Here is a 25,391-nt window from a genome sequence, read left to right on the forward strand (position 1 = left end):
TGGTACGCTCTCTCACTGTTTATGTTTGCTAAAACAGCAGTGCTGGCGGACCGCTTGGTGAAGATTTCGTAAATTATAATGCTTTGCGTATTTCACTAACAGTTGTGGTAAAAAGTTAAAAAATAATGACCCCACAAATTATTTTTGATTTTATGGCGCATAACCAATGTGTTTGACTGGATTTTTTAATTGGTTTCGATCAATTTCATTGATGCTTTGGCCAGCAGGATCGACATCACTGCGTGCAATGATCGATGATTGTGCGCGCCAAAAGACATCACCGCGCTGCCGCCGTCGTCGCGTCGTTGGTACTGCGGTGGGTGGTAAACACCGCCAAGCACATTTTAGTGCGGTCGAAACAAATCGTTAAAAATTTCTACTTTCGAGTGAACTAATGCTTGGATAACTTGGAAAGAGGCTTGTATTTGAAGTAGCGTGAATACATTTTTATGCCGAATATCTCGCGTGAAATTGATGCAACTTTAGTTATTAAGCTATCAAGAGTGATCGTAAGGGCATTAAGGATAGGAGGACCAGTCAGGAGGAGGAGAATGATGGCCAGTTAATAAATTTGTTAACTATGATCAGTTTGTGTTGGGATTTATTTGTTGTGTGCGCATTCCCTTAAGAGCTTTCCGGGGCTCATCGAGGCTGTGTTATTCCCCTCGATAGTCTTTCACAACAGTGTTCATGAAAAAGACAGTAAAAAAATAATGAACTTTCTCCACAGACAAACAGACATACTACTTAGAAGAAATTTGTTTTAAAAACATCGTCTGGCAGCTCACTAGCACCCTCTATAATGCTCAATCCGAAGCATTCATTTGCAGGCGTTGTTTCGCTCGGCTCGATGTAACAATTTAGCAGGTGACGCCTCCCCCGTGACGTCATCCATTCATAAAACATGAATGAAGATTCATGATTGAGTTATTTTATGTAAATATTGATCGGCGTCGCGTTCATTTCTTTCCAAAATTGAGAGGTGAGGTAGTCCGAACAGTCCGAACCACACTTTGTTTTCAAAATGACCGTTGAATCGTGCGATGATTGCGATTTGAGTAGTATGTATGTTTGTCTGTGCTTTCTCTAAGCGTTATGTTTTCTTGTCTGTGATATGAGAGAATGGCTGTGTGTTCCGAATACCATGAATTGGCTAAAACTGCTAACTGAGCATGTTATTGATACTTTTACTTTATAAGAAGTTTCACAAATCTCTAGGCAACGTTTAACACACAAGTCCTTTTTATCATGCACCAATGTATGCGGGTCAACACACGATATTAGGACCAATGCTATTTTTAATCATTTTGTTAAGAATGGTTTAAATATTTAAAGAAACATTGCCAATTTCTTTGACAGAGCTGTTTTATGTGAGAAACATCCTTAAGGCCACGATGGTATGGCATGCTAAGATACTACAATAAATTACAAGACGACATACACTTTAAAGAATCCCTAGATGACCACAACAGAAAATATCAATCTGGAATCAAATAATTAAAACACGTGTGTTTCTTATGGGGCAGGTGGATCACGACCCATTGTTTGCGAAAGGCGGGCCTACAATAATTTGCGTTGCGTTGCGTTGCGTTGCGTGGTAACGGAGTAATTCGTAGATTGCATACTGAAAGTTGTCATGTTTTAACCTTAATACTCCTATTCTAATTGCTTATGGAATGCTATTTGGAAGGAACAGCTATCCAATCAGAGGTTGAAGTAAAAAAGACATGAGAACTTCCATTGCCGGCCACGCCCATCTTCTCCGTTACGAGGATAGGAAAGGATGTGATGATATGACACCTACTTTAGGTGAGGTCAGCGACTCACCGACGCCCCCATAGGTGTCAAGGAGTTGGATATTTGGAATGGGGTAATTTGGGAATCACTATAAGCGAGTGATGCGACAAGATTCAGATTGTGTAAGTGTATTTGAGTAAATCATGTAGATGTGTTGTAGTGAGTGGAAATGTTTTAGTATATTTAAACACCAGCGTTGGGAGTGACATAGCTAAGAAATTTTGTCACTCCATGGGCCTTTTTGATTCCGGGATGGGGCACAGGCATTTACACTGTGTCCTGGCTAACAAGCCTAGGCTTAACCGCCATTGATCGGTCTCTGAAACGATAAGAAACACGTTATGTGGATGGGAAAGGATAGTAGGGAAGGGATAACTATTTATCGAGATGCCAGCGACTCACCGACGCCCTCGAAAAAATAGAAAGGAAGTAGGATTTTGGTACAGGAATTGTCAGGAATTCAGAATGATTTTAGCAGTACATGTAATTAAGACACATAAACATGATTATAATCTACATACTAATATAACCATAATTTCAATTGTTAAGGAAAAACAACAATGTATATGCAAATAAATTAGTCTATATAGGTTACCAAAATCATGTATAAACAATGGTTGCGATTCTTGTAGCAGTAGAGTTCGCAGATGTTACGCTTATTAGTTTCACTGTGGGATAGAAAAACTCGGCCACTATCCACCGCCACACCCCCATTAGCACACTTTGAATATGCGCTACCTATTCCGAATGCGATTAACTGTGCAGTGAAACTCTTCCCATATAAGAGTGATGCATGCGTAGTAAGGAACAATTCAATACTTAGAAACTATTGGAGTGAAATGGATGTGGAAATGTGTGTTTTTATCAATGCGCATACGAACAATTTTATCAAATGCATGCATTTTGACAGCTGTTGTCGAATTTTTAAAATGCGTACCGTTATACGCCAATACGTAACTGTGGGGTATGAACAAAGCTGAGTAGCATTTCTCATGCGTGTATTTCCCCTAGCAAGCATCAGTGACAGCCAGCACCATGACGGGGTCGTCGTCAGTGTGATGCTGCCTCATTGACGAGTGGACTGTTGGCGGAGCTAGTCGCCATCACCGTGAGGTTCCGTATTATGCCAAGTGATTCTACTGCAGTTTGCTAAGATGGCTGGGAACGGATTGTTCCAGTGAGTTGCCCGGTATTCACATTGGCGATCCTGCCAGGAGTGCATCATAATCAATAACAAGTTAATCATAAAATAGGTAGAATCACTTGGCATAAAAACAGTGAGAGAAAACAAATCGTTTTGGTGTGTGAAGTGTGTGGTGGTGCTGCAAACACAGTGAAGTGGGTGTTGCAATTCTGCGGTTCCTGACGAAAGCTAGAGCGCGGAAAGTTTTTGTTTTTCCAACCGCGTTCTGTTTTAGCCTTGGTTCTAGCACAAACACATGAACAAAGGCGCGGTGACGTGGTTGATTTTTGTTGTCGACTGGTAGCACGCTGTGGATAGGTGGTCGGTCGATGATTGCATGCATGTTTCTTCTTGCTCGGCATGGATGGTCGCGCTTTCGTTGATTCCTCGGATCGTACATGCTCGTGTTGTCGCTCGGTTGAACGGTAAATGCAAACAGGTTGATGTGCATGATGATAGAGGTGTTTGACTATTGTGAATGTTGCCGTAAAATACTCGCGGCGTTGGCTGGTTGGGTTGGTTTTTGCTCGGGTTTTTGGTTGGGCAAATTAATGGCGTGTCGAACCGCCGAAAATTTTTCTGCATAAGGAAAATGCAGGGACGTGTAATGAAAACCGTCCAAGGAAACGGCATTTTTAGATAACCGCCGAAAATTATTCTGCATAAAGAAATTGCAGGGACGTGTAGTGAAAACCGCCCAAGGTAAAGGCGTTGTTGGATAACCGCCGACAATTTTTCTGCATAAGGAAAATGCAGGGACGTGTAATGAAAACCGTCCAAGGAAATGGCGTTATTGAAAAACTGCCGAAAATTGTTTGCATCAGGAAAATGCAGCGATGTGTAAAGAAACCCGTCTAAGGAAATGGTGTTGCATGATAACTGCCGAAAGCTGTGCGTGAGTGTTGCGATACGTGATATGGTTATAGACGCGACTCACGGGTACGAATTAAAACATTACTTTATTAAATAAAACAAACGTACTATTAAAACGTATATGCACGCGAGCCGGCGATCGCAATAATATGATGACGGTCAACGAAGAACGATGCACACCGAAACTCGATGACATCTGTCACAAGCTGACGGCTGTGAGCGGAAGAGCCCCGAAGGATGTTTCGGCTGCGTTCGTAGTGGGATAGGGTGGTCCTCCCAACAGTGAGGAAAATGCAGGGACGTGTAATGAAAACCGCCCATAAAAATTGCATATCGTAAAACAGTTTAAAATTCGAAGTACGCAATGAAAACATATCTACTGAAAATATGTTGTAGAACCTCTTTCGAACTCGTTTTGTAGAATCTATTTTCGTATAATGAAGGACATTTTTGTGTTATATGTGGTCCATCTGTACCATCATATTGAAGCATTTAAAATGGAGTTGTATGATATACAGAATCTTTAGTCTGATAAATCTCAAATTCGTTAATCTCTTGTTTTTTTTCTTTTTTTTGACAAATAATTCTTACAAAATATGATCGTTTTCGTTGAATGCGTCGAATTTTCGCAATCGTGAATAACGATTGATTTGAGTGAGAGAAAAACAGGGCCGGTTACATAACGAAGGAGAGAAGACGCATCACCCAACTGCGTGTGTTGTAGTTATTTTTATTGGAGCTCGGCAAAACCCCATAGATGATCGGTTAGCATTGCAAGTTATCAATCAAATGATATAGGTTCGATATTAACAAAAGTGCGTTTACTAAACAAAAAAGTAAATGTGGCCATTCGTCTTAATTCTTGTATCTTGAAGTGTATCTTGTTGCATTGGTGCCATAAGGATGAAGAGAACGAAATTGAGGGTTTGAGCGTAAAAATAACAAGCCTGCTAGTAAGAAAACTTTTTTTTCGGAGAAGAGGGAGAATGTGGGGTATGAACAAAGCTGAGTAGCATTTCTCATGCGTGTATTTCCCCTAGCAAGCATCAGTGACAGCCAGCACCATGACGGGGTCGTCGTCAGTGTGATGCTGCCTCATTGACGAGTGGACTGTTGGCGGAGCTAGTCGCCATCACCGTGAGGTTCCGTATTATGCCAAGTGATTCTACTGCAGTTTGCTAAGATGGCTGGGAACGGATTGTTCCAGTGAGTTGCCCGGTATTCACAGTAACAAAATGCGCTAATGCGTACGTCAATGCGCAAGCCAGAATCGAAAATGTGCTAGTAACTCGTTAAATTCATAAGAGAGCGGCCATAAATTACGTAGCTTTTTAGGGGGAAGGTGGCGTTCTGGTATTGTGTGACGAGCCATGTTTTAGGTTTGGGAAAATATGCTACGAGGAGGGAGGGGGAGTAAAAAAACGGCTAAAAATGCTACGTCATTTATAGACGCTCCCTAATACGTCATATCGCCAAATAAATAAATATAAAAGGAACATTCTCACCAATTTTGAAACGGATTCATCATCTACGGTAGTCTGAAGAAACACCGCTTGCCCTTTCCGGTCGCCGGGGAGAAGTGCGTCAATGTCTAGGCATGCGTCAGCCTCCGGACGTTCATCTTGAGCTCTTCATTGCTTATCAGCTTTGGCCGCTTTTCCTCTTTGAGCCACATCGTCTTAACAGCGTTGCTCCCGATAAACGTGGCACATGAATTTTCCTTTTCTGTCGGCCATCATTGGTCCGGGTTGACCTGAACACGCCAAAGTTCGGAAGCACTTGCTCTGGATCTCGGGTGTTCACAAATCTTCATTCGGATGATACGTCCCTAATATTCCTGCTGAACCACTTCACTGCACTTTCAATTTCTGGTTTTCAGTTTTGATCTTAACAATAAATTCATACATTTATGGAGCAATTTGACGCGAGGCATTTTTTTACGTCCGTTGTGTTCCATGGCTACTACGTTTTCTCTTTCCGAAAGGCGGGCCTACAATAATGGAGCAAAACCAAAAAAAATTGCGTTGTTTTATTTAGTTTATTGGTGAAATAGGTACTTTTTTTATAATACCTATTCTAATTGCAATCCGAGATTTTTTGTTTTCATCGTGACTTTATGATTTCATGTCGTAGTTGTTTCTCTAAAAAATTGGAGCAAAGCTATGTTGTAATTTAATTATTTTTTTTACGTTTCAATATCTAATTATATACCACACAGCAATCCTTCAAATAAGCAAGCAAAAAATGTTGAATGCTTCTACTACAGTCGACTCTCCACATGTCGATGTTCTACATCTCGATATATCTCCCTATCTCGATGGTTTGGTCGGTCCCTTCAATCTGCATACATTTTACCTTTTTACATGTCGATATCTCCTTATCTCGATATCTCTCTATCTCGATGCGATCTCGTTCGTTTTTGTTCGAGATTTTCTCTCCATATGTCGATATGCCCGTTTTTACAGGTTGCTAGATCTCGTTTCTTAGGTGCAAAACATTCTGTGAAGGTTAATTGACATCTGTTTGTTGACGGTTTTTCCTAGTTACGGACGGTTTTTCAATCGAGTGTGCATTACAAATTTGTTCTTGAGTTCGATCTCTCCCTATCTCGATGGTCCCTTCAATATCGAGATGTAGAGAGTCAACTGTAGTACCAGAAAGTGGCACAACATGAACGTATACCGGCCTATAACGGCACGTGGTCATTCTATCCGAGCTACTTTGTTGATCGTTCTATTTTTATTGACATCCAAGTCATGGCCTACTACGACTGTAAAACTTTTGTATGGAAATTTTGGAATATGTTTTTATTCGTTTGCTCTATTAATATGATACGTTACTTATGAGCGACCTTATACGAGCCTATTAGGTTACACTCAAGATTTAAAGGAAGAAAATGCAAGTCTTATAGTAATAAATTATTGAAAAAAAAATCTTCTAGGACCGCCGATAGAACTTTCTTGTTTTAACCTCAAATGAAAGGGGGGGCCTTCAGCTTTCGTTTGGTGGGTGTTTTGGCGATACCGATTTTTTTTAAATAATTTTGTTCTACCAGACACACCGTCGCCTCCTACTTTTTCTTCTTCTAGTTTTCATGATCAAGGAACAATTAACTTTATTTTGTTTGAAATACTCAATTTATTTTTCAATTTTTGAAGTTTATTGCACAATCATCGAGGTATGCATTATATTTAAATATATACAGGATTGAGACGCCTATTTGGGCCAAACGTTGAGCTGATGTAGTCGCTAGCGGCTATGGTCGAGGTCACGGCATGCTGAGTTCCAAAGGATAATAGTCGACTCGGCGCTGTGACGCATTTGTTGTTGTAGCTATTGATCGAATCTTCCGCGCCTACAACTGCAATGGTCCACGATTCTTCCTAACCTTCAGAACACCGCGTTGGACTGGTGATCCTTCGAGATTTCGATTTGGAACCGGACTTACTGCATGACGTCGATGAAGCCAGCTTGATAACTTCCTACAAACTCATTTACTTTAGGTGAAAGACGACGGAAGATGATCTGGGATAGTACTTTGAAGGCCACCAGCTTGGCCTTATCCGTTACCCAGTTCCCGTTGTCGGAAGGGTTGTCGTGTCCGATAGTAGGGCGATATCTGCGAGGATATCTGTACTTGACTCCGAGACTCACTGCACGCAAAAACGGCTACGCTCAAAAATGTGTTCGGCCTGCACATTTTTAGTGAACATCCATGCCGCACATGACTGTGTTGGAAACACACATTTTTTAAAAATTGCTCGTACACTCACATGAGGATGTATTTTGCAATAATTTCGACATGGCAACCTCACTGGGTTTATAAACCACCTTCAAATACCGAAAAATATTGATATTTTACAAAAATGTGAGCGTACGAGCAATTTAAAAAAATGTGTGTTTCCAACACAGTCCTTGTGCGGCATGGGCGTTACTCAAAAATGAGAGCTTTTATTTTAGATGCTACAGCAACTGTCGTCCGACCTCACAATGGTTCAGGTTCAGCTGTGTAACTTTCACTATCGTCTGATATTTCGTCCTCCACGCGTGCCTGGGCAGGGCATTTAAACCTAACCGTAACGTGGCCCTAGTTCGACGTGAAAATCAGACATGTTGGTGCCGAGTTGCACCCCGTGGCGATGTGGCCTTCAACTCCGCACTTCTTGCAGCGTTTGCTCCTGTCAGGGCCTTTACACACCCACGACTTGTATCCTTGCTCGCAGTACTTGAAGCATGCCTCTGGCGGCTTGTACATGCTGCGCGGACACACTGGCCAGCCGACTCTGATCTTGCGGACTGCAACCGCCTTGTTTACTTCCCCTTATTGGGAGCTTCATCGTGGCGATCTGCGTACCTGCCGGATTCTTTCGCAGACGGACCGATGCACTTATGCTTTTGTTATCCTATGTTCTTGTAGTTATTTATTTAGTTATTTATTTATTTGGGTTTCAATCAACAGGCTTATGTAGCCCCAATGATTGTTTGCATTAAACTAACAAAATACAATACATTTTAATTATAACAATTAACACTTTGTAGTACAACATTCATCATCAATTTAGCATGAACTAACAATTTCAATTATAAAGCTTTATAAACAAAAAACACAACACAATTTCAACGATAATCTACTTTAAATGCGGAAACTCAGTTGACATGGCTGAGTGGTCGCCAGGTTTCGTTAGAGCGCTCCTGGAATTCACGGCATCTTACTCCTTTGGGCCAGTTATAAGCTTGAGGCGAGGGGTTCCAACGTTTCGAATTGATGACGAGCTTGTACGAAACAAAATCCAGCGAAGATTTTTCCTTCCATGGTGAGACTAAACATTTTAGCGCGACTATGCCATCTTCCCCTAACGTGTTGATTATCATTTCTCTTACTTCGTCATCGGAGACATCATTCGCTATGTTTGAAAGGAACAGTGATTTATCAAATTCCCGGTCGGTATCTGCACTGGAGAATAGTTTTGGTGACACGACAGACGAAGTTTGCACTCGCGAACTCTCTGCTACAGGATGATCGCTTTCTTCGGTCTGCTCAACTGTAGACGGTGGCGTGCGAGGTGACGTGCCAATAGTTTCGATTCGTTGCACGACTGTATTCAGCAATGTTTGCATTTTTTTCACCTCATGCTTAATACATTCCAGTTCATTCTTATCCGGCTTCTCGTGATCCTGCACGTGTATGCGAGAGCAGCGGGATTCGAATTCGTTACGGCACCTGTGGCATACCCAAAAAATGCTCTTGTTGAGGCAAGCAAGTCCCTCTTGAACAGAAAGTCCCACACAAACGGCATGATAGCGGATAGAGCGATTGCAGAACGCACTGCATGAAACGACTGGATCATTGCGTGTGATGCTAGTATTGCATTCATGACAGGGCGTCGAATTCATAATGCGGTATTTCGATCCCCGCTAGACAATAAAAAAAAGTTGCTGCTATCTGTAGCTAACGCCGCACTCGAAACAGATGACAATAGATGCTTGTGAACAATAGCAGCGACGAAGCAATTTCTTGTGCCTTGCCTGGTGAAGTTTATTCCGATCGTGAATTATTTTGCAAATTAATCGATTTCGATGGCACTTGATTTGCAAATGAAACTATCCATAAAAACAAACATCAGCTTATAGTCACGACTGGATAGCACAACTACGAAAACAGTGACCAAAACACCTCTAAAATATGCTTTTATCACGAGCTTCCACAGATCACACCACAGCAAACGAGCAAGCAACAACGTTGTCACACTTGGTGCATCTACCTCGCACAGCAGCTGCGTGCTCCTCTGCGTCGGCGATCTCGTCCAGGTTTTTACACTGGAGAGTCGCCTCTGCCGTTGAAGCTCTCATCTGCACTTTTTCATCCAATACCTCCTGAGCTAGTGCCCTGTAAGAGGGACTTTTTTTTGGGCGCCTCCTTCTTCATCACTAGCATCATCTCTCCAGTCCTGGTGCACCGGATGCTTTCTACATCCGCGCTCAGCGTTGAGAGACAATTCTTGCCTCGCATGGCGTATGTATTCGCCTCAGCTTTGAAGACCAGCGCGTCGTTCCGTTCACGCTTGGGGACTGGTTTTACTTTTCTCAACTCCTTCTTTCCAACCGTAATCCAAGGGGTTCTCCTCATCTTGGTCCAATTATCCCTTGTTTATCGTTAGGATTAGCCTCCTGGGGCTTGGTTTCCCTGCCTCTTGCGCGTTTCGTAACCGACTTGAGAACCTGGTTGCTTGCGCTGGCCGTCCCTTTGTTCCTTTTCGGCTTTCCGTTCGCCTTTGCCTGACGCTACTTGCCCCCTGTGACCCGCATTTCCTTGGCAGATTTCGGCCATGTAACTCGAGCCGTAGGGCGGTTTGACCTCTCCGCTCCGGCAAGCTGTATGGTTTCAGCTCGTCCAGCTGTTCGGCAACTACCAACATCTTTGGTAGCCCGCTCCTGTTGCGGTTCAGCGTCAGCGTGGAGTCCGCACCGCTCATCTGCGCTTCCTCGGCCAGCGCTGCTGGAGATTCTTTTACATTGGACCTATGTATTTACCGCAGAGGCGCTCATCATACATGACTGTAGACTTTAGTCCCTTCGCCCTTAGAGTCTACTCTACGCAAATTGTGGACGGGCTTAATCAGACACTCGCCGGATTAGAAAAAAAAACATAGAGGAGCATATGTACTGAGGATTGGACTGAATTTTCACAGGTGAACTAAAATTGGATTTGGATTGTTCATTTCTGGGAGAGACGGTGCCTGTTACTTGAAGTACCACTGAAACAACAAAGGAAGGGGACAGTCCTGATACCAGGATGATTTCGAAGCAAATACAGTTAGCGGTTAACATACTACACATAAGAGATACCATATAATATATCGGAGAAGAAAATTACGAAACATACGATCATTACTAAACAAACCTCTAGTTATGTGGTGTAAACTGCTCCAGATCATAGATCAAAGTTTGTGAAACGAGACACTCGGCTGGTTCCGGGCAGATTCCAATCAAAATGTCGGCATGACTGTAGAACTCCTCTTTTAGCGAAATTACCACCGTCTGTAGATTGGTACACTTCTCCCGGATGTACGACGCCACCTTACCGATGTTCGTATTATCCAATGCGGCGTCGATCTCGTCAAGCACGAAGAACGGAGCCGGTTGGAAACTGTGGATAGCAAAGAGCAGGGCCAAGGCAGCGATAGTTTTTTCACCACCACTCAGATTGCTCATTGGTTGGAAACGTTTGCCCGGTGCTACACAATTGTAATTGATACCATCGAGATAGGGCTCTTCCGGATTGTCCGGACCAAGGTAGGCTTGAGCAGCTTCGTTGCGAGCCAACTGCTTGTAGATACCGTCGATTGCGTCGGAAATATGATTACAACAGTTCGTAAAGAGAGTGCACCGTTCGTTTTTGATCTTTTCGAATGCTGCCTTTGCTTTTTTGGCTTTCTTCCGTGCTGCCTCAAATTCTTCGTTTGTTGTTTGAATCTTCTCCGTTACGCGATCTAGCTTTTGCATTGCCTTCAGATTAGGTGTCTGAATCTTCTCCAATGTGTCCAGCTTTTGTTGAAGTTCCCTGGCCAAACCATCGCCGACTTTCTTAACCTGATCCGGTTCTGATGGATTCGTCAGATTCTTCGATAAAGAACTATAATCGATCTCGATTTTCGCTTCGCGCTCATATATCGTACTCAGCGGAGTCGTTTCCGATTCGTTGCCCCCACTTTGCTCAACGATGTCATTCATTCTACCACGTTTCATCGGAATTTCAATAGCATCCATCTTGCACTGCATTAACAGATTGTGCCGTTTGTTCTTCATCGTTTCGATTTTGCTTTCGATGCCCGAAATTTGCTGATGAACCGCTGCCAGTTCTTTGGCTTGCTGCTGGACGTCGCGACGGGCCTTGGCCATCTCTTCTTCCATATTATCAACGGCGGCCTTCTTGGCGGTTTTGTCCACCTTCATCTTCTCGATACGCTCCTTGTCCTTTTCAATTTCCTGTCGCTGACGTGCTTCAGCCTGCTTGAACGTCTCCAGAGAATCTTCATCATCCTGAACGGCACGCTCCCAACGAGTGACGTTTTCTGGTAAGAAATACAAATTGTTAAATAATGTTAAATTGTACAATATAGGTGTTGCTACTTACTAGATGTGTCCTTCGATCTCTCAAACTCCAGATTGTTGTTAATTCGATCGATTTGTTGCTCGAATTCTGCCCGCTTCTTGGCCCTCTCCTGCTGCAGCACCAGTTCTCGCTCTTCAAACTGGCGGATGTTAGCCACTCCTATACGGGCACAGAACTCTGCATACACGTCATCCTCGACGTTGTTCATGTTTTCCTTGATTTCCTGAATTTTCAGATCGCGCTGCTGCATACGGCGTTCGATTTCGCTAATCTTCGGACCAATCTGGTCTAGCTCGAGCTGCAGCTGGGCCAATTTTCGGTCGTATTCTTTGATGTTCTTCTTCGAGGCATCTAAATCGTTCTGGCTATACTTCAGTCGATTCTCCAAGCCCCGGATTTGACTCTCGACCGTTGTCAGCTCACCTTGGCGACGTGTCTTCTTCATGACCTCCTTCAGCTCTTCGGTTATCTTTTCCTTCTGTGCCTTCAACTGAGCCATGTGCTTCTCGTCCCAACGCTTAGCCTTGCGGGCCAAATCGTGACTTCCGCCGGAAATGATACCAGATTTTTGATAGAAGGTACCATCCAGTGCCAAAGCATCGTATCGGCTACGATCGATTTCGTATGCGACTTTCATTGCGTCGTCTGGCGTTTCACATACCAGTGCATTGTTGGTGGCAAACAGTACGGCTGGTTCGATCTGCGGAGGGCTAAATTTGAGCACATCGTAGATCAGTTTGACGTTACGCGGATCTTCGATGTTCCTGGAAGAATATGGAAAAGCATGTTTGACACGTTTAAAACAGTTGCAATTGCACGAAGTAAATCAGTTTCCACTTACCTCAGCCGCTCTTTGAGAGGCTTTTTCTGCAAATAATCTAGCGGAAGGAATGTCTCTACGTCCAGCATTTTTTCTTTCAAAATCTGAATGCATCGCCGAGCGGTCTTCTCCGTGTCGACAATGATGGCCTCCATGTACTTTCCAAGTACCTTTGTCACGGCCACGTTGTATCGTTTGTGCGTTGGCTGACACATGTTGATCATCCGATCGTAGACCCCTGGCACTTCCTGTTTGAACAGTTCGACCACTTCTTGTTTCTTCTTTCGCCGGGCATCCTCATGCTTGTCTATTTTTGCATCACCTAGCTGCTCGCGAACGTCATCCAGCTCAGCTTGCAGTTCCAAGATCCGTTCCTTTGATGAACCAACATCTTGACTGAGTTCTTGTTTTAGGCGATTCTGCTCTTCCAATGCCTGCTTGCTCGCTTTTATATGATCAATAAGCTTTTCCTGCCGTTTGGCAGCTTCGTTCCGTTCCGATTCGTACTTTTTGTAGTTCTCCTCTATCTGAGCCTTCTTGTTTATCTCACTGTCCAACAAATCCTGATCAGATTTTTGCTCGCGATTCACAGAATCCAGCTTTATCAGATATTTACCGGATGTAGCATCCGCTTTCTGCTTCAATCGATCATACTCCTGCACCAAATTCTGCTCCAGATGCACATTGCTGCCACGCTTTTTCGACTCTCCAGCTATTTCATCCTCGAAAGTTTTCATTTTGCTCTCAATTCCTTTGAGCTCATCTTCCAACTTTCGTATGTCGGCTTGATGCGCTTCGTCAGCTTTTCGTGCCTGTTCCAGGGTCTTCATCGCACTGTCGAGTTTCTTCTTGGTGTGTGCTACCTTCTCCTTCGCTTTGATAAACATCGGATGCTTCTTGCTCATTTCACTCTCCACCTCGCGTATTTCCTGCTCAATTTTAGCCAGATCTCTAGCAGTCTTACCGGCTTCTTTCTTTTTCTCTTTGAGCACATCGTCCGCTTCTTCCTTTTTCTTCTCAATCAAAGTCAAGTCCTGCTGTTTACTCTCCAAATCTTCATATAATCGCTTGGTTTCCTTTTCATTGTGATACAGCCGATACAGCTGATACTGTACTTGTTTCTCAGCATACTCGTCCTTCAGCCGCGCATACCGATCAGCCTCTTGCTTCTCCAGCTTGGCTTCCTTTCGCTCGGCTGCTATTCCCTTCTTCTTCTGGTACGTAAATTGAGTCTCCTCCTCGGCCATTTGCATCTCGTGCTTCAGCTTGTTGTATTCCTCCTTCAGCAAGCCGGATCCGCTAATCTCCTCGAACAGCGCCGTCCGCTCCTTGGCATTCTTCATTGCGATACTCTCGACCGCACCTTGGAAAACTAGAAAATTTTTCGCCTTCACATTGATGCCAATGTGTTCCAGCTCCTGGAGATATGCATTTGTTGTAACAACCTGTACAGACATAAAGGAAAACCAAACATTAATTACCTAAACGTTTTTTGAGGAACTCGAGACAAACGGAGTAAAATGAATATGATGCAATCAGGGATTGGCGGCATGCACCGTGCGGTGCAAAAAAAGCGCGTGCTTCACACAATCGCAAGTGCTCGTCTCCCGTTTTGCCTAGAGACAAGAGACGTATGAGTGAGAGCTTTCGTAATTGTGCGAGAGACAATCGCAGCACTAGCTCTACGGCGCAGGGAGTAATGCACGGTGCTTGGGACTGCGCTTGTCTCCAAACAGAAAAAATCATATATTACTAGCTGTACCCGTCAAACTTTGTCTTGCCTACTGCGTTTTTTGACGTTTTAAGTTTCTGGCCAAGACCAAATCCCCGGTCCCCGGTATGGAAGATCGATTTTCAAAAACTCAATTTTTCCATGTTTTTCGCCTCATAAACCTTCCTTGGGTGAAAACTAACAGAACAAAACTAAGACGACCAAAATCGGACCTTCCGTTCGCAAGTTATGCGCGGTCCCACGTATGCCACTGTATTTTTATATATATAGATGTTTCCAGTTCAAAACCGAATTAGCGACATTTTTTCTTTGACTTCCGCTGCTTTTGCCTTGCGTTAAACACAATGTCGGAAGTGGGGCGCTGTATTGTACACCTGGTGCTCTATACAGCGCCCCACTTCCGACATTGTGTTAAACGCAAGGCTAAAGCAGCGGAAGTCAAAGAAAAAATGTCGCTAATTCGGTTTTGAACTGGAAACATAATAATAAATTAATTTAAGAGTTTGTGTTTTCGGCAAAGTTGTTAAGCTTGTCAAGGGTTGACAAGTGATGGGTCGTTTGATTCGAAATTTTTCCAATCATGCGAAGTATCAAGCCAAGTGCAAAGCACGGAGACAAGCACCGAGAGAGTGCATACGACAGAGCGTGAGAGACAGGAGAGCTCCAGCGCGCGGCAAAGTAAGCGAGCAACACACAACCGATTGCGCGTACTCGTCTCCTTCTAGTTTGTTGTGCTGTCTCGTAGCAGAGTGTGCGGCACGCAAAGAGTTTTGAGTCGCACCCTATCCCTGGATGCAATAGTTGATTAACTCTATATGACTGTAATCTCATCAGGTGAACCCAAATGCTTAATGGTTGTTCCAATTACAGAACTATTTATACATAATGAAAACTGCTGCTTCCAGACTGGTTCCTGGTTCCAGACACCTGAAGCAAACCTCCGGTGCCTCGTGCAATATCAGTTGGCATACTGACCAGCCCAACTTGAACTTCCCTACTTTAACGGACTTGTTAGCATCCACCACATGTGGCTGTGTCAAGGCTACTTGTGTCCCTGCTGGGCCCTTCCGAACGGCTGAGGTGGCCACCTGACGTCGCACAATTGCCACAGTGCCGTAACGAGCTCTTCCGTGTCAGTGGTTTCATCTCCAGCCGATGAGCTTTCCGCCGAACTTAAAAATATAGCCAGTGTTGAACTTCCTATCGTCGACTTCACCAGCTCAATCTGCATCGACGAAGCACTCCACTTGAATGTTGCTATAAGCACCCAGACGCAGCTCGTAGTTTGCAGTTCGTTTGAGGTAACGTAGAACCCGCTTTGCCTCGTTCCAATCCGCTGTTGGCAGCCTCCTGTCACCGCAATACTGCCCCACAGGAAAATAACGAGCCAACATCTCTGGTTCCCACCTCCAGCCGCCTCGTTGAATACAATAGCGGCGGCTCGGCGGCTTGGTTCCCCATGACAGCGCAAAGTTTGTAAACAAACATGATTCCAGGAGCAAAAATCAAAAGCGGCGAAACTTTTTTACACAACCAATTTTTTGTTTCACCTTTTAAAATCGTTAGTTTAAGCAAAACATGATTATTAATTTCGCAATTATTTATTTAAAATGAAGTCGTAATAGTATCAGCTCGTCTTCGTCACGGGAATAAAGTTTCCATAAAATTTATAATTGTTACTGATATGATTCAGCCACAGTCAATAATCGTTCCTGGATTTTGATGCTGACCTCAAAAACATGGCCGCATGACAGGAGGCTGGCTGTTGGTGGTTTCGTGAGCCGCCGCCCGAGAATAGAGTTCGAGATCGCAATATCCAGGCGCGTGTTGACATTGATGATCCTTTTGTTGTGCAAATCTACTGGCCATCGGAACACGAGATGATTTGCAACTCTCCTCCATGCTGAACCGCGACAAAATATTTTGCACGTACGACCCCAACTAACATTTATTGCGAATGTAAACGTCAACAAAGCGTCCTTAATACGGCTTGATGCTGAGTTACTGTGTTGTACCAGCCTCCTGTCATGCGGCCATGTTTTTGAGGTCAGCATCAAAATCCAGGAACGATTATTGACTGTGGCTGAATCATATCAGTAACAATTATAAATTTTATGGAAACTTTATTCCCGTGACGAAGACGAGCTGATACTATTACGACTTCATTTTAAATAAATAATTGCGAAATTAATAATCATGTTTTGCTTAAACTAACGATTTTAAAAGGTGAAACAAAAAATTGGTTGTGTAAAAAAGTTTCGCCGCTTTTGATTTTTGCTCCTGGAATCATGTTTGTTTACAAACTTTGCGCTGTCATGGGGAACCAAGCCGCCGAGCCGCCGCTATTGTATTCAACGAGGCGGCTGGAGGTGGGAACCAGAGATGTTGGCTCGTTATTTTCCTGTGGGGCAGTATTGCGGTGACAGGAGGCTGTGTTGTACATATGGACGGAAGCTTCTATGCAAGCCCTATACCAATGAATCTGGCGAACTTAACCAGCTTTTACATGCTGTGCGATCAGCTTCTATGCCACCTAGCCATAGCTCTTTTCTCGGCTCCTATGTAACCACTAACTGAATAACATCTTGAGAAGGCGCTTTTTAAGCCTTTTCGCAGTTCTTAAATAATAGCGCAGACAGACGTTCAAGTTTGACTCAGCACCTTGTGTAAAAAACATGGCCGCCACAAATTGCCAAGTCTGGACGAACATTTGAAAAGGGCCTATCTGCTTTTTGTAAACAAACATGTTTCTGTCTCTGCAGAGACCATCTGCATCCACCCACGCACATCAACACCCTTAAGAGATAGCTTGAAGAACACTCTTTCTGATAAGGGTGTTGATGTGCGTGGGTGGATGCAGATGGGCCCTACAGAGACAAAAACATGTTTGTTTATGCAAAGCAGATAGGCCCTTTTCAAATGTTTGTCCAGAAGTGGCAATCAGCGAACAGATGGCGTTAGCGACGTTCATATTCAATCGCTGCCTCACATGTGCGTTGCGACCAACAACTGTCACCACGGTCGTCTCCCAGCCGGATGGCGGGAAAAGACCGCACGTGTTGCACGCTAATAATGTTTCCACATAATTTGTGCAGAGTAAATGACTTATTTAATGTCTAAAATCATTTGCACAAATTAGCGCAGGATTCTTGTAAAATATTTTACACATTATTACGTTTATTTTACATAGATTTGCTTGAATAAAACTGCATTTGGATGAACTTCACTCGCATTGGGAAATCTTGGTGAATGTGACGCAAATGTAGGAATGATTTTGACAGTGTTTGTTTTGATTTTATTTTTCGGTGGGTGGTGAAATGGGTGGTAAGTAAGCGGCTGGAAGCACGTGGTTTCTCAAACTGTCAACTGCACGCGACTGCATTGTGGCAATCGGTTGCCTAGGTGTCGCTAGTGAAAATTTACATAGAAAATTTGAATAAATTTGTTCGAGCTAGAACGTCTGTCTGCGATAATAGTTTTACGGCATCCCCAAATTAAACGATTAAATATAATTAGGTTATGGATACCGTTGAGGGCCCATATAGCCGAGGCGGTAAACGCACGGGTATTCAGCATGACCATGCTGAGGGTGACGGGTTCGATTCCCGGTCGGTCCAGGATCTTTTCGTAAAGGAAATTTCCTTGACTTCCTTGGGCATAGAGTATCTTCGTGCCTGCCACACGAGATATACGCATGCAAAATGGTCATTGGCAGAGGAAGCTCTCAGTTAATAACTGTGGAAGTGCTCATAGAACACTAAGCTGAGAAGCAGGCTTTGTCCCAATGAGGACGTTACGCCAAGAAGAGAGAGAGGTTATGGATACCGTGATGCAGTACATGTGGAACTGGAATTATCATTTTTAAAATTGAATAATTAAAGTACTTGCCGCTACTTGGAATCGAACTCCCGATCTCCGTATCCACTGGTCCCGATGATGTCCTCGCTGCCACACTGCTATATATAAATAACATAGAAAATAGCCCGTTTTGTTTTACTCCACACAAGGCTTCATAATTGTGCCACAAGAAACCTTACCCAACTTCATCTTGCTGTAAAAGCTTGTAAAACGTCAAACGCAATAATGTTTACATTGAACAAGCTGTGTGGTGCGCCACCAGGTTCTTCTTCACAGCTTCTAGCTGAAAGAGTGTTCTTTAAACGCCTACGAAGCGCTGCTGTTTTGTGTTTTGGCAACATTACAAAACGTACTGTATAAAAGCAGCTGTTGTAGTGGCTGGGACTCTTACTCGATTTGCACATCTTCCGGCATTGAATTAAAGTGCAATAAAAGCAACCCAAATAATTTCACAGCACATACATGGATTGCTGTAAATAATTTGTGTAGTAGCTATATATCCCGCTTAAAGTTTGTTTTGACAATAATGTTTATATCCGACAAGCCGTGTTGGTAAACCAACAGTTTCTTTATTACAGCTTCTAGCCGTAATGAAATCGCATAACGGCCTTTAAAGCGCTGCTGGTTTGGGGATTTGTCAGTATAATGAATTGTACTGTATAGTAGCAGCTGTTTTGTTAGTGGGGACTCCTATTCGATGTGTTCAAGTTTTCACATCTTCCGGGAAATCTCCCGGAGTTGGAATAGGGTGGAGTAAAGGCAGCCCAAGTGACAAGTAATGGATTTCTGAAAACCGAGTTTGGTAGCTGTATGGTGCTTGTTTTGCAGTCGTGTATTAGCTTATGATTGATATTTGACTAGCTTTCCTTTTATTTAGCGTTGACTGCTTTTACTCGATGGTTACACAACAGAAAGCAAATGACTTAAGCTTTTAGCGCTGAAAATGTTAGTTGGGACTTCTGGTTCAATATGAATCGGTCCTCATCTAGTCGAACGTTGATCCCCAGGAAGAATGTCAATCCTCCAGCTCTGCTATCTTGAAGGACTTGCTCAGAGACTTCGCCAGCTTCCGATATTCCTGCTTCGTTCTGCACACCACAACGATATCGTCCAAGTAGATTAAAATGTACGTGCACACGCCGTCCACGACTCGCTAGTAGAGATACGGTTCAGCCGACGAAATCTGATGAAATTAGAAATCCTCTACATAGAGCTGAGCGGAAGTTACATACGTCGATTCGGCAACGCTGTTTGTTTTGTTTACAACAGCTGCCAACACTTGCTACAAAGCTAGATGTTCAAACTTTGTGCGTGACTTCGTTGTGGTTCAAGTTGTTTTGTTTACATTTTCTAGTTATGGTAGATTTTTTTTTCAAAATTTTGTTGAAATAGCGGAGCAATCGAAGAAATCTGAAATTCATTGCAAAAGTGTTACGCTAATCATATCGGCAGAAGTGAAGCAAGAAGCAGCAATGGAAGTTTTTTCGACAAGTTCAGCAACAAAAGTGTCGTCATAAGCATGAGCTTTTGAAAGCAGAATTAATAAATTTTTATCTTTTAACTAAACATACATATGCCGCCAATATCTCGATATTAAAAATAAATAATTTTAATTTATTTAGTTCCGATAGCAATACCGTTCAAACGCCGCCTTCCTACGAACGATAAGCATGTTCATTTGGCTCACACTTTGACAGTTCTCTCTGCACGATTGGCTCACAATGGCCGCCTCCGCAGATCTCTATAATGTAGGATTACTAGTTAAATTAGAATAGTATACATTTAGGCGCTGTACAATGTGTAAGTGCAGCGTCCAATTGGAATCGCTCACGTAGTGCCCTAGTGGACAAAGGAGTTGTAAATTAGGTTAAGTGATTAAGAGGAGCACGCTGTAGTTTCAGTTGCTCAGGGTAATCTGCGGCGTGCATGGAGGACGAACTAAAAAGTGAAAAGATATTGCTTTTTTTGCACCGTATTCGACCCCCTGCAGAAATTTTTTGTCACACCACAATATGTTCCCACCAGTCTCAGCATACATTGGTTCGTTTCGCTGCTAGAAATTTTAAGCGTCGGTTACACTTTTTGGGTGGTGCATGGAATAATTGGTTTGTTTACTTGCTACTTTCTTTGGTGTTTGACGTGTGAACAAATATTTTAGACGATTGAACATTTGCACGGTAATCTATGAAGCAAAGCAAGATGCAATAAAAATTTATTAATTCTGCTTTCAAAAGCTCATGCTTATGACGACACTTTTGTTGCTGAACTTGTCGAAAAAACTTCCATTGCTGCTTCTTGCTTCACTTCTGCCGATATGATTAGCGTAACACTTTTGCAATGAATTTCAGATTTCTTCGATTGCTCCGCTATTTCAACAAAATTTTGAAAAAAAAAATCTACCATAACTAGAAAATGTAAACAAAACCACAACGAAGTCACGCACAAAGTTTGAACATCTAGCTTTGTAGCAAGTGTTGGCAGCTGTTGTAAACAAAACAAACAGCGTTGCCGAATCGACGTATGTAACTTCCGCTCATCTCTATGTAGAGGATTTCTAAATTTAACTATATCGAACTGGTGCCTTGTGCTGCTTTCACTTTTCTACCCTGTCCACAGTAGAATGATGAGCACGGTGATGCTGATGTGTGGCTGTTGTTCCTTTTCCAGTCCAATTGGAAGTCGTCCATTATGAGTTGCGGTTCGCCGATATCCAAGTTTCCGGGTCCGTTATAGCATATGCTCCGAAGAGGGTCAGGTGTTAGCTGCTCTCGGGGGGAAGAGCAATTGACGAAAAATTGCAAGTGCCGGGGCTGGGATCGAACCCATGACCATCCGCTTATGAAGCGAACGTGTGGACCACTACGCCACGGGCCCCGACAGCGTGCTCCTCCTGCACTGGCGCTGCCTCGATGAAACCATCGTTGTTGTCGTCTTCGAATCCGAAAAATTTTACCTCGTCTTGGGAATCTCGTGAGGAATTGTCGTGCACGGAGAAACTGAAAAACTCAAAATTAGGTACTTTTAAACTCAATTTTGAGTTCTTTTTCATCTCCCTTTTCATGCGCTCTTTCTGTTGTTGTCAGAGAGTGAAGAGAGAAACAGCCCAACTTTTGCAGTTCCGTGCGTCAAGCCAAAACTGAGTTTCTAGCACAGTACTCAAATTTGAGTGAATACAACCTAGTCAAAATTTCGGTTGGGTGGAAAAAACTTAAAATTAGGTATTTTTTTCACATGGAAGCAAGCGGGAACAACCCAACAAAAACATCGATTCCATCAACTCAAAATTGGCTTGACGCACGCAACCCCGAAGTTGGGTGGAAAGAACTCACTTTTGGGTAGTTTCGTCTCTCCGTGTGGGGAACTTGCTCACCGGTCTGTCCACAATCGTACTATTGAACTGTAGCCTGTTCATCGTCGAATGGTGCCATCTTTCATTATCTTGTTCTTTTCGTCGAGCTCCAGGATTGCAAGTCTCGGCTGATGACTAGCTGGCCTGTAGAAGTGTAGGCTTTGCTGTCGAACGCGTATCCATACCTTACCTTACCGATCAGGCCAAGGCCGGGGTGGCCTCTGCTGTACATAGTAGCCGTCTCCATTCCACTCGGTCCATAGCTGTTTCTCTCCATTTCCGCACTCTGCGTAGGGTCCGCAGGTCGTCCTCCACTTGGTCGACCCACCTAGATCGCTGCGCACCACGTCTTCTTGTTCCGGTCGGATGACTATCGAGAACCATTTTAGTCGGGTTGCTATCCGACATCCTGATGACGTGACCCGTCCACCGTAGCCTCCTGATTTTCGCGGTGCGAACGCATATCAACGAAGCTAATTTTGGTTGCCTTCTCTTCACACTTCTCTCTCTTCTGTTGCGGGATCCACACGTAGGCGCTGCAATCGTACATCTTCAGATGCTGCAAATCCGGTTTCGCACCGAACCAGACCTTGTTCGGGGTCGATCCCATCGATGATTATGGCAGCCGATTCTGGATGTACTTCGCTGTGTTTACAGCCTCTGCCTAAAAACGACGAGGAAAGCCAGCATACAATAGCATATACTCAGTCCCATTTCGCTTAACGTTCTGTTTTTTTTTCTTTCAGCCACGCCGTTTGCCTTCGGAGCGTATCCAGCGGTGAATTCAGCCTTGATTCCTTTCTCAGCGTAGAACTTGCGCAAAGCTTTGCTGGTGTACTCGCCATTCCGATCTGAACGGATGACCTTCGACTTTCTCCCGAATTGCGTTTCGGTGAACCTCAGATAGTTACGAATTTTGTGGGCGACCTCCAACTTCTCCTCGTCAATCATCGTCATATAATATCGGCACCCACCCGGCGATGTTGTCATAGGACCGCCCGCATACATCGCTGTGCACGATATCCAGCACCGCTTTAGACTTCTTGGCTGCCTGATGGCTGAGCCATCTTCCCTTCAACGCAACACTCACAGGTATTGAGGATGCCGCAGGGCTTGATCTTCGGCCGAATCTCCAATAGCTTTCCGGGACGCCTGGCTGGGGTCCGACTTACTGGCATTACTGTCGACCTTTGGGGTTGGTATCCGCCTCACCGGACGGCTGTCTCACCCGCTTCTGCGAGTGCTTATCAAAAACAGTCGCATCTGCCACACCCTTTGGGCTACCTGCGAAAATGAAGGCCTCCGTCTGGGTAGACGTAGTAACCTTTGCTTTGGCCGGTTCTGGCACTGCAGCAGTTTCCACGAGTTTCTCGTAATCTTACTTGGCCTCGTTCATTGAATTTTGAAGTCGCAACAGGGCCTGCTTGATGAGGCCTTGCTTATGTTGGACTTCGAGGACGCAAAGTCAATGATATTGCCAAGATGCTACACAGCCACCTCCTTCGCATACAGCTAATCTCGTTTTTGATTTGAGGCCGTCAAAGCTATCACATCCGCCACACTTATGGGGCTACCCTTGAAAACGAAGGCCGCCGTCTGAGTAAACTTTGGAACCCTTGATACTTTGAACTGGGGTTAGAAGTGAAGTCATGTTCTGCTACACGATTGACTCGCAGAAGGAGTAGGGTAGAAGCTTCAGTTTTGGCCAGTCCGGAGTTTTGACCATAGTGCGGTATTGAACCTGTTGCGATCTAAATCGGCGTAAATTTATTTTTTACTAGTAGATCCTAATACAATATGATGATTACAGCTGTGAAAACAACACATTTTGATTAAAAACTGTAAGAAAAACATATTATTTCTTATGGGAGTGGCCAAATTAGAAGCACCCTGGCCAAAATAGATATATGGGAGCAGATTTTTTAAGGAAATATATGTTTTTCTTCCAGTTTTTAATCAAAATGTGTGGTTTTCACAGCTGTAATCATCATATTGTATTAGGATCTACTAGTAAAAAATAAATTTACGCCGATTTAGATCGCAACAGGCTCAATACCGCACTATGGCCAAAACTCCGGACTGGCCAAAACTGAAGCTTCTACCCTATTAGAATGGGTGGACGTTGTATGGGAAAATTGAAATTTGATCATACCAGAACAAAGCTTTATCGGTCCAAATTAGCGTCCAAAGCAATTGTGCAAAATTTTGGAGCGACAGGTAGCGTCCCCGCATTCCGCATTGCGATTGAAATTTGTATGAGATTTGGTTTGGGAAACACACTTTTTTGCATTTTTACAATTTAAACTTTCTAGAATGAACACTTACGCTTCCATTGATCCGGTATTCCGACGAAGATCCAATTACCGACCGCTGAAAACTCTTGTTCGTTTGATTCCCCTCCTGATCGGTGATAACAAACTTAGCCATCACCGAGGCCCTGTTGGCCACGGGACGCCCAATCGATGCCCCGTGGATCAACTCATTCAGCTTCCGTACTCGCAAACTGGTGGTTTTCTCTCCCATCACGAAACTGATGGCATCCATAAAGTTGGACTTGCCTGAAAAGCAAACATAAACACCGAATCTTTCTGATGCTTTTTTTCAGCCAGACACCAAAAACAATCGAAACTTACCCGAGCCATTTGGGCCGATGACGGCGGAGAACTTTTTCAGCGGTCCTATCGTGACCTTCCCACGATAGGACTTGAAGTTGTCCACCTCGATGAACTGCAGGAAGGCGGAATCCATGGCTAGCGCATACTTTTTGGTCAATTAAGACGAATTTTCACTGGAAATACTGGGAAACTTTTACGCACGCAAATTCTCCCAACAGATGTGGAGCGAAAATGGCGTCACTTTTGACGTAGGACTACGTCTCTGTTTTCTATACCCGGTGTCATTTCAAAATTTATGAACCCAAGAGCGTTACGTTTGAGTGAAAGATTTTAAACGCTCACTGTATCTTTCCCACTGAACGAAATGATAAACAAATCCCGTTATCCGAGAGATGAAACTCCCGCGTTCAATTTGTAATATTTGGTGAACCTAAAAATCATTGATAAATAGTTGAAAAGTTGTTTTAAAGTCAGACATTGAAATCGCTGAAATCTATAAATATGGGTAGCGGACAAATTTTCTCGTTCAGTCTACCAACGCTCTCTGATTGGCGCACATCGTGCGGTGGAACTACGACGCAGGAAGGAATGCGATCATGCGAGAGCTGATTGTCAGTTCCATTTCGACCACCGTCGAGGAGAGAGCAGTTCGCAGTTCGTTGATTTCGTTGGAACAACCAACAAAGGTGAATGTCACCTCCAGCTGAGCAGCGGCACATCAACCCAGCGACGACGCTCGACTATCGATAGCACCAGGAATTGCATCCAGAGCAACAAGCGGCGGGCCAGTTTTCGACGGCATCCAGCATTCAGCGCGGAGAATACCGTGCGTGGCATGGTGAATTCATTTCATTTCCTTCCTAAAATCGTCCATTATTCTAACGGTTCTTTTCAGGACCATCGAAAATGATTCCTAGAGAGTTAAGTAGATAAATTTCCTCCAGTGAAAGTGAAAGCAAATAGTGATAAATTGAATGCTTGGTGGTTGTTCAGCTACGGTGAAGCCGGTCATAAATCTCAGCTACGGCAGCAAGCGGCGGGCCTATTCGCG

General features: G+C 43.8%; 1 protein-coding gene across 1 annotated transcript; it reads right to left on the reverse strand.

Annotated features, from left to right (window-relative positions):
* Positions 1 to 10,680: 10,680 nt before the first annotated feature.
* Positions 10,681 to 24,602, reverse strand: LOC109432132 (structural maintenance of chromosomes protein 1A). Its single transcript, XM_019708422.3, has 5 exons — positions 24,359 to 24,602; positions 24,051 to 24,283; positions 12,808 to 14,231; positions 11,988 to 12,730; positions 10,681 to 11,925 (listed from the first exon to the last, which is right to left on the reverse strand). The coding sequence occupies exons 1-5, from the start codon at positions 24,471 to 24,473 to the stop codon at positions 10,757 to 10,759; spliced, it is 3,684 nt and encodes a 1,227-aa protein (XP_019563967.1). The 5' UTR covers positions 24,474 to 24,602; the 3' UTR covers positions 10,681 to 10,756.
* Positions 24,603 to 25,391: the final 789 nt, after the last annotated feature.

This window comes from Aedes albopictus, chromosome 1 (genome assembly GCF_035046485.1).
Source record: "Aedes albopictus strain Foshan chromosome 1, AalbF5, whole genome shotgun sequence".
Lineage (NCBI taxonomy): Eukaryota > Metazoa > Arthropoda > Insecta > Diptera > Culicidae > Aedes > Aedes albopictus.

Coding starts and splice junctions, on each gene's coding strand:
- LOC109432132 (XM_019708422.3), bottom strand. CDS start 24,473: ATGGATTCCGCCTTCCTGCAGTTCATCGAGGTGGACAACTTCAAGTCC. Junction 24,284..24,358: donor CATCGGCCCAAATGGCTCGG/GTAAGTTTCGAT, acceptor TTTGCTTTTCAG/GCAAGTCCAACTTTATGGAT. Junction 11,926..11,987: donor GAGATCGAAGGACACATCTA/GTAAGTAGCAAC, acceptor ATTTCTTACCAG/AAAACGTCACTCGTTGGGAG.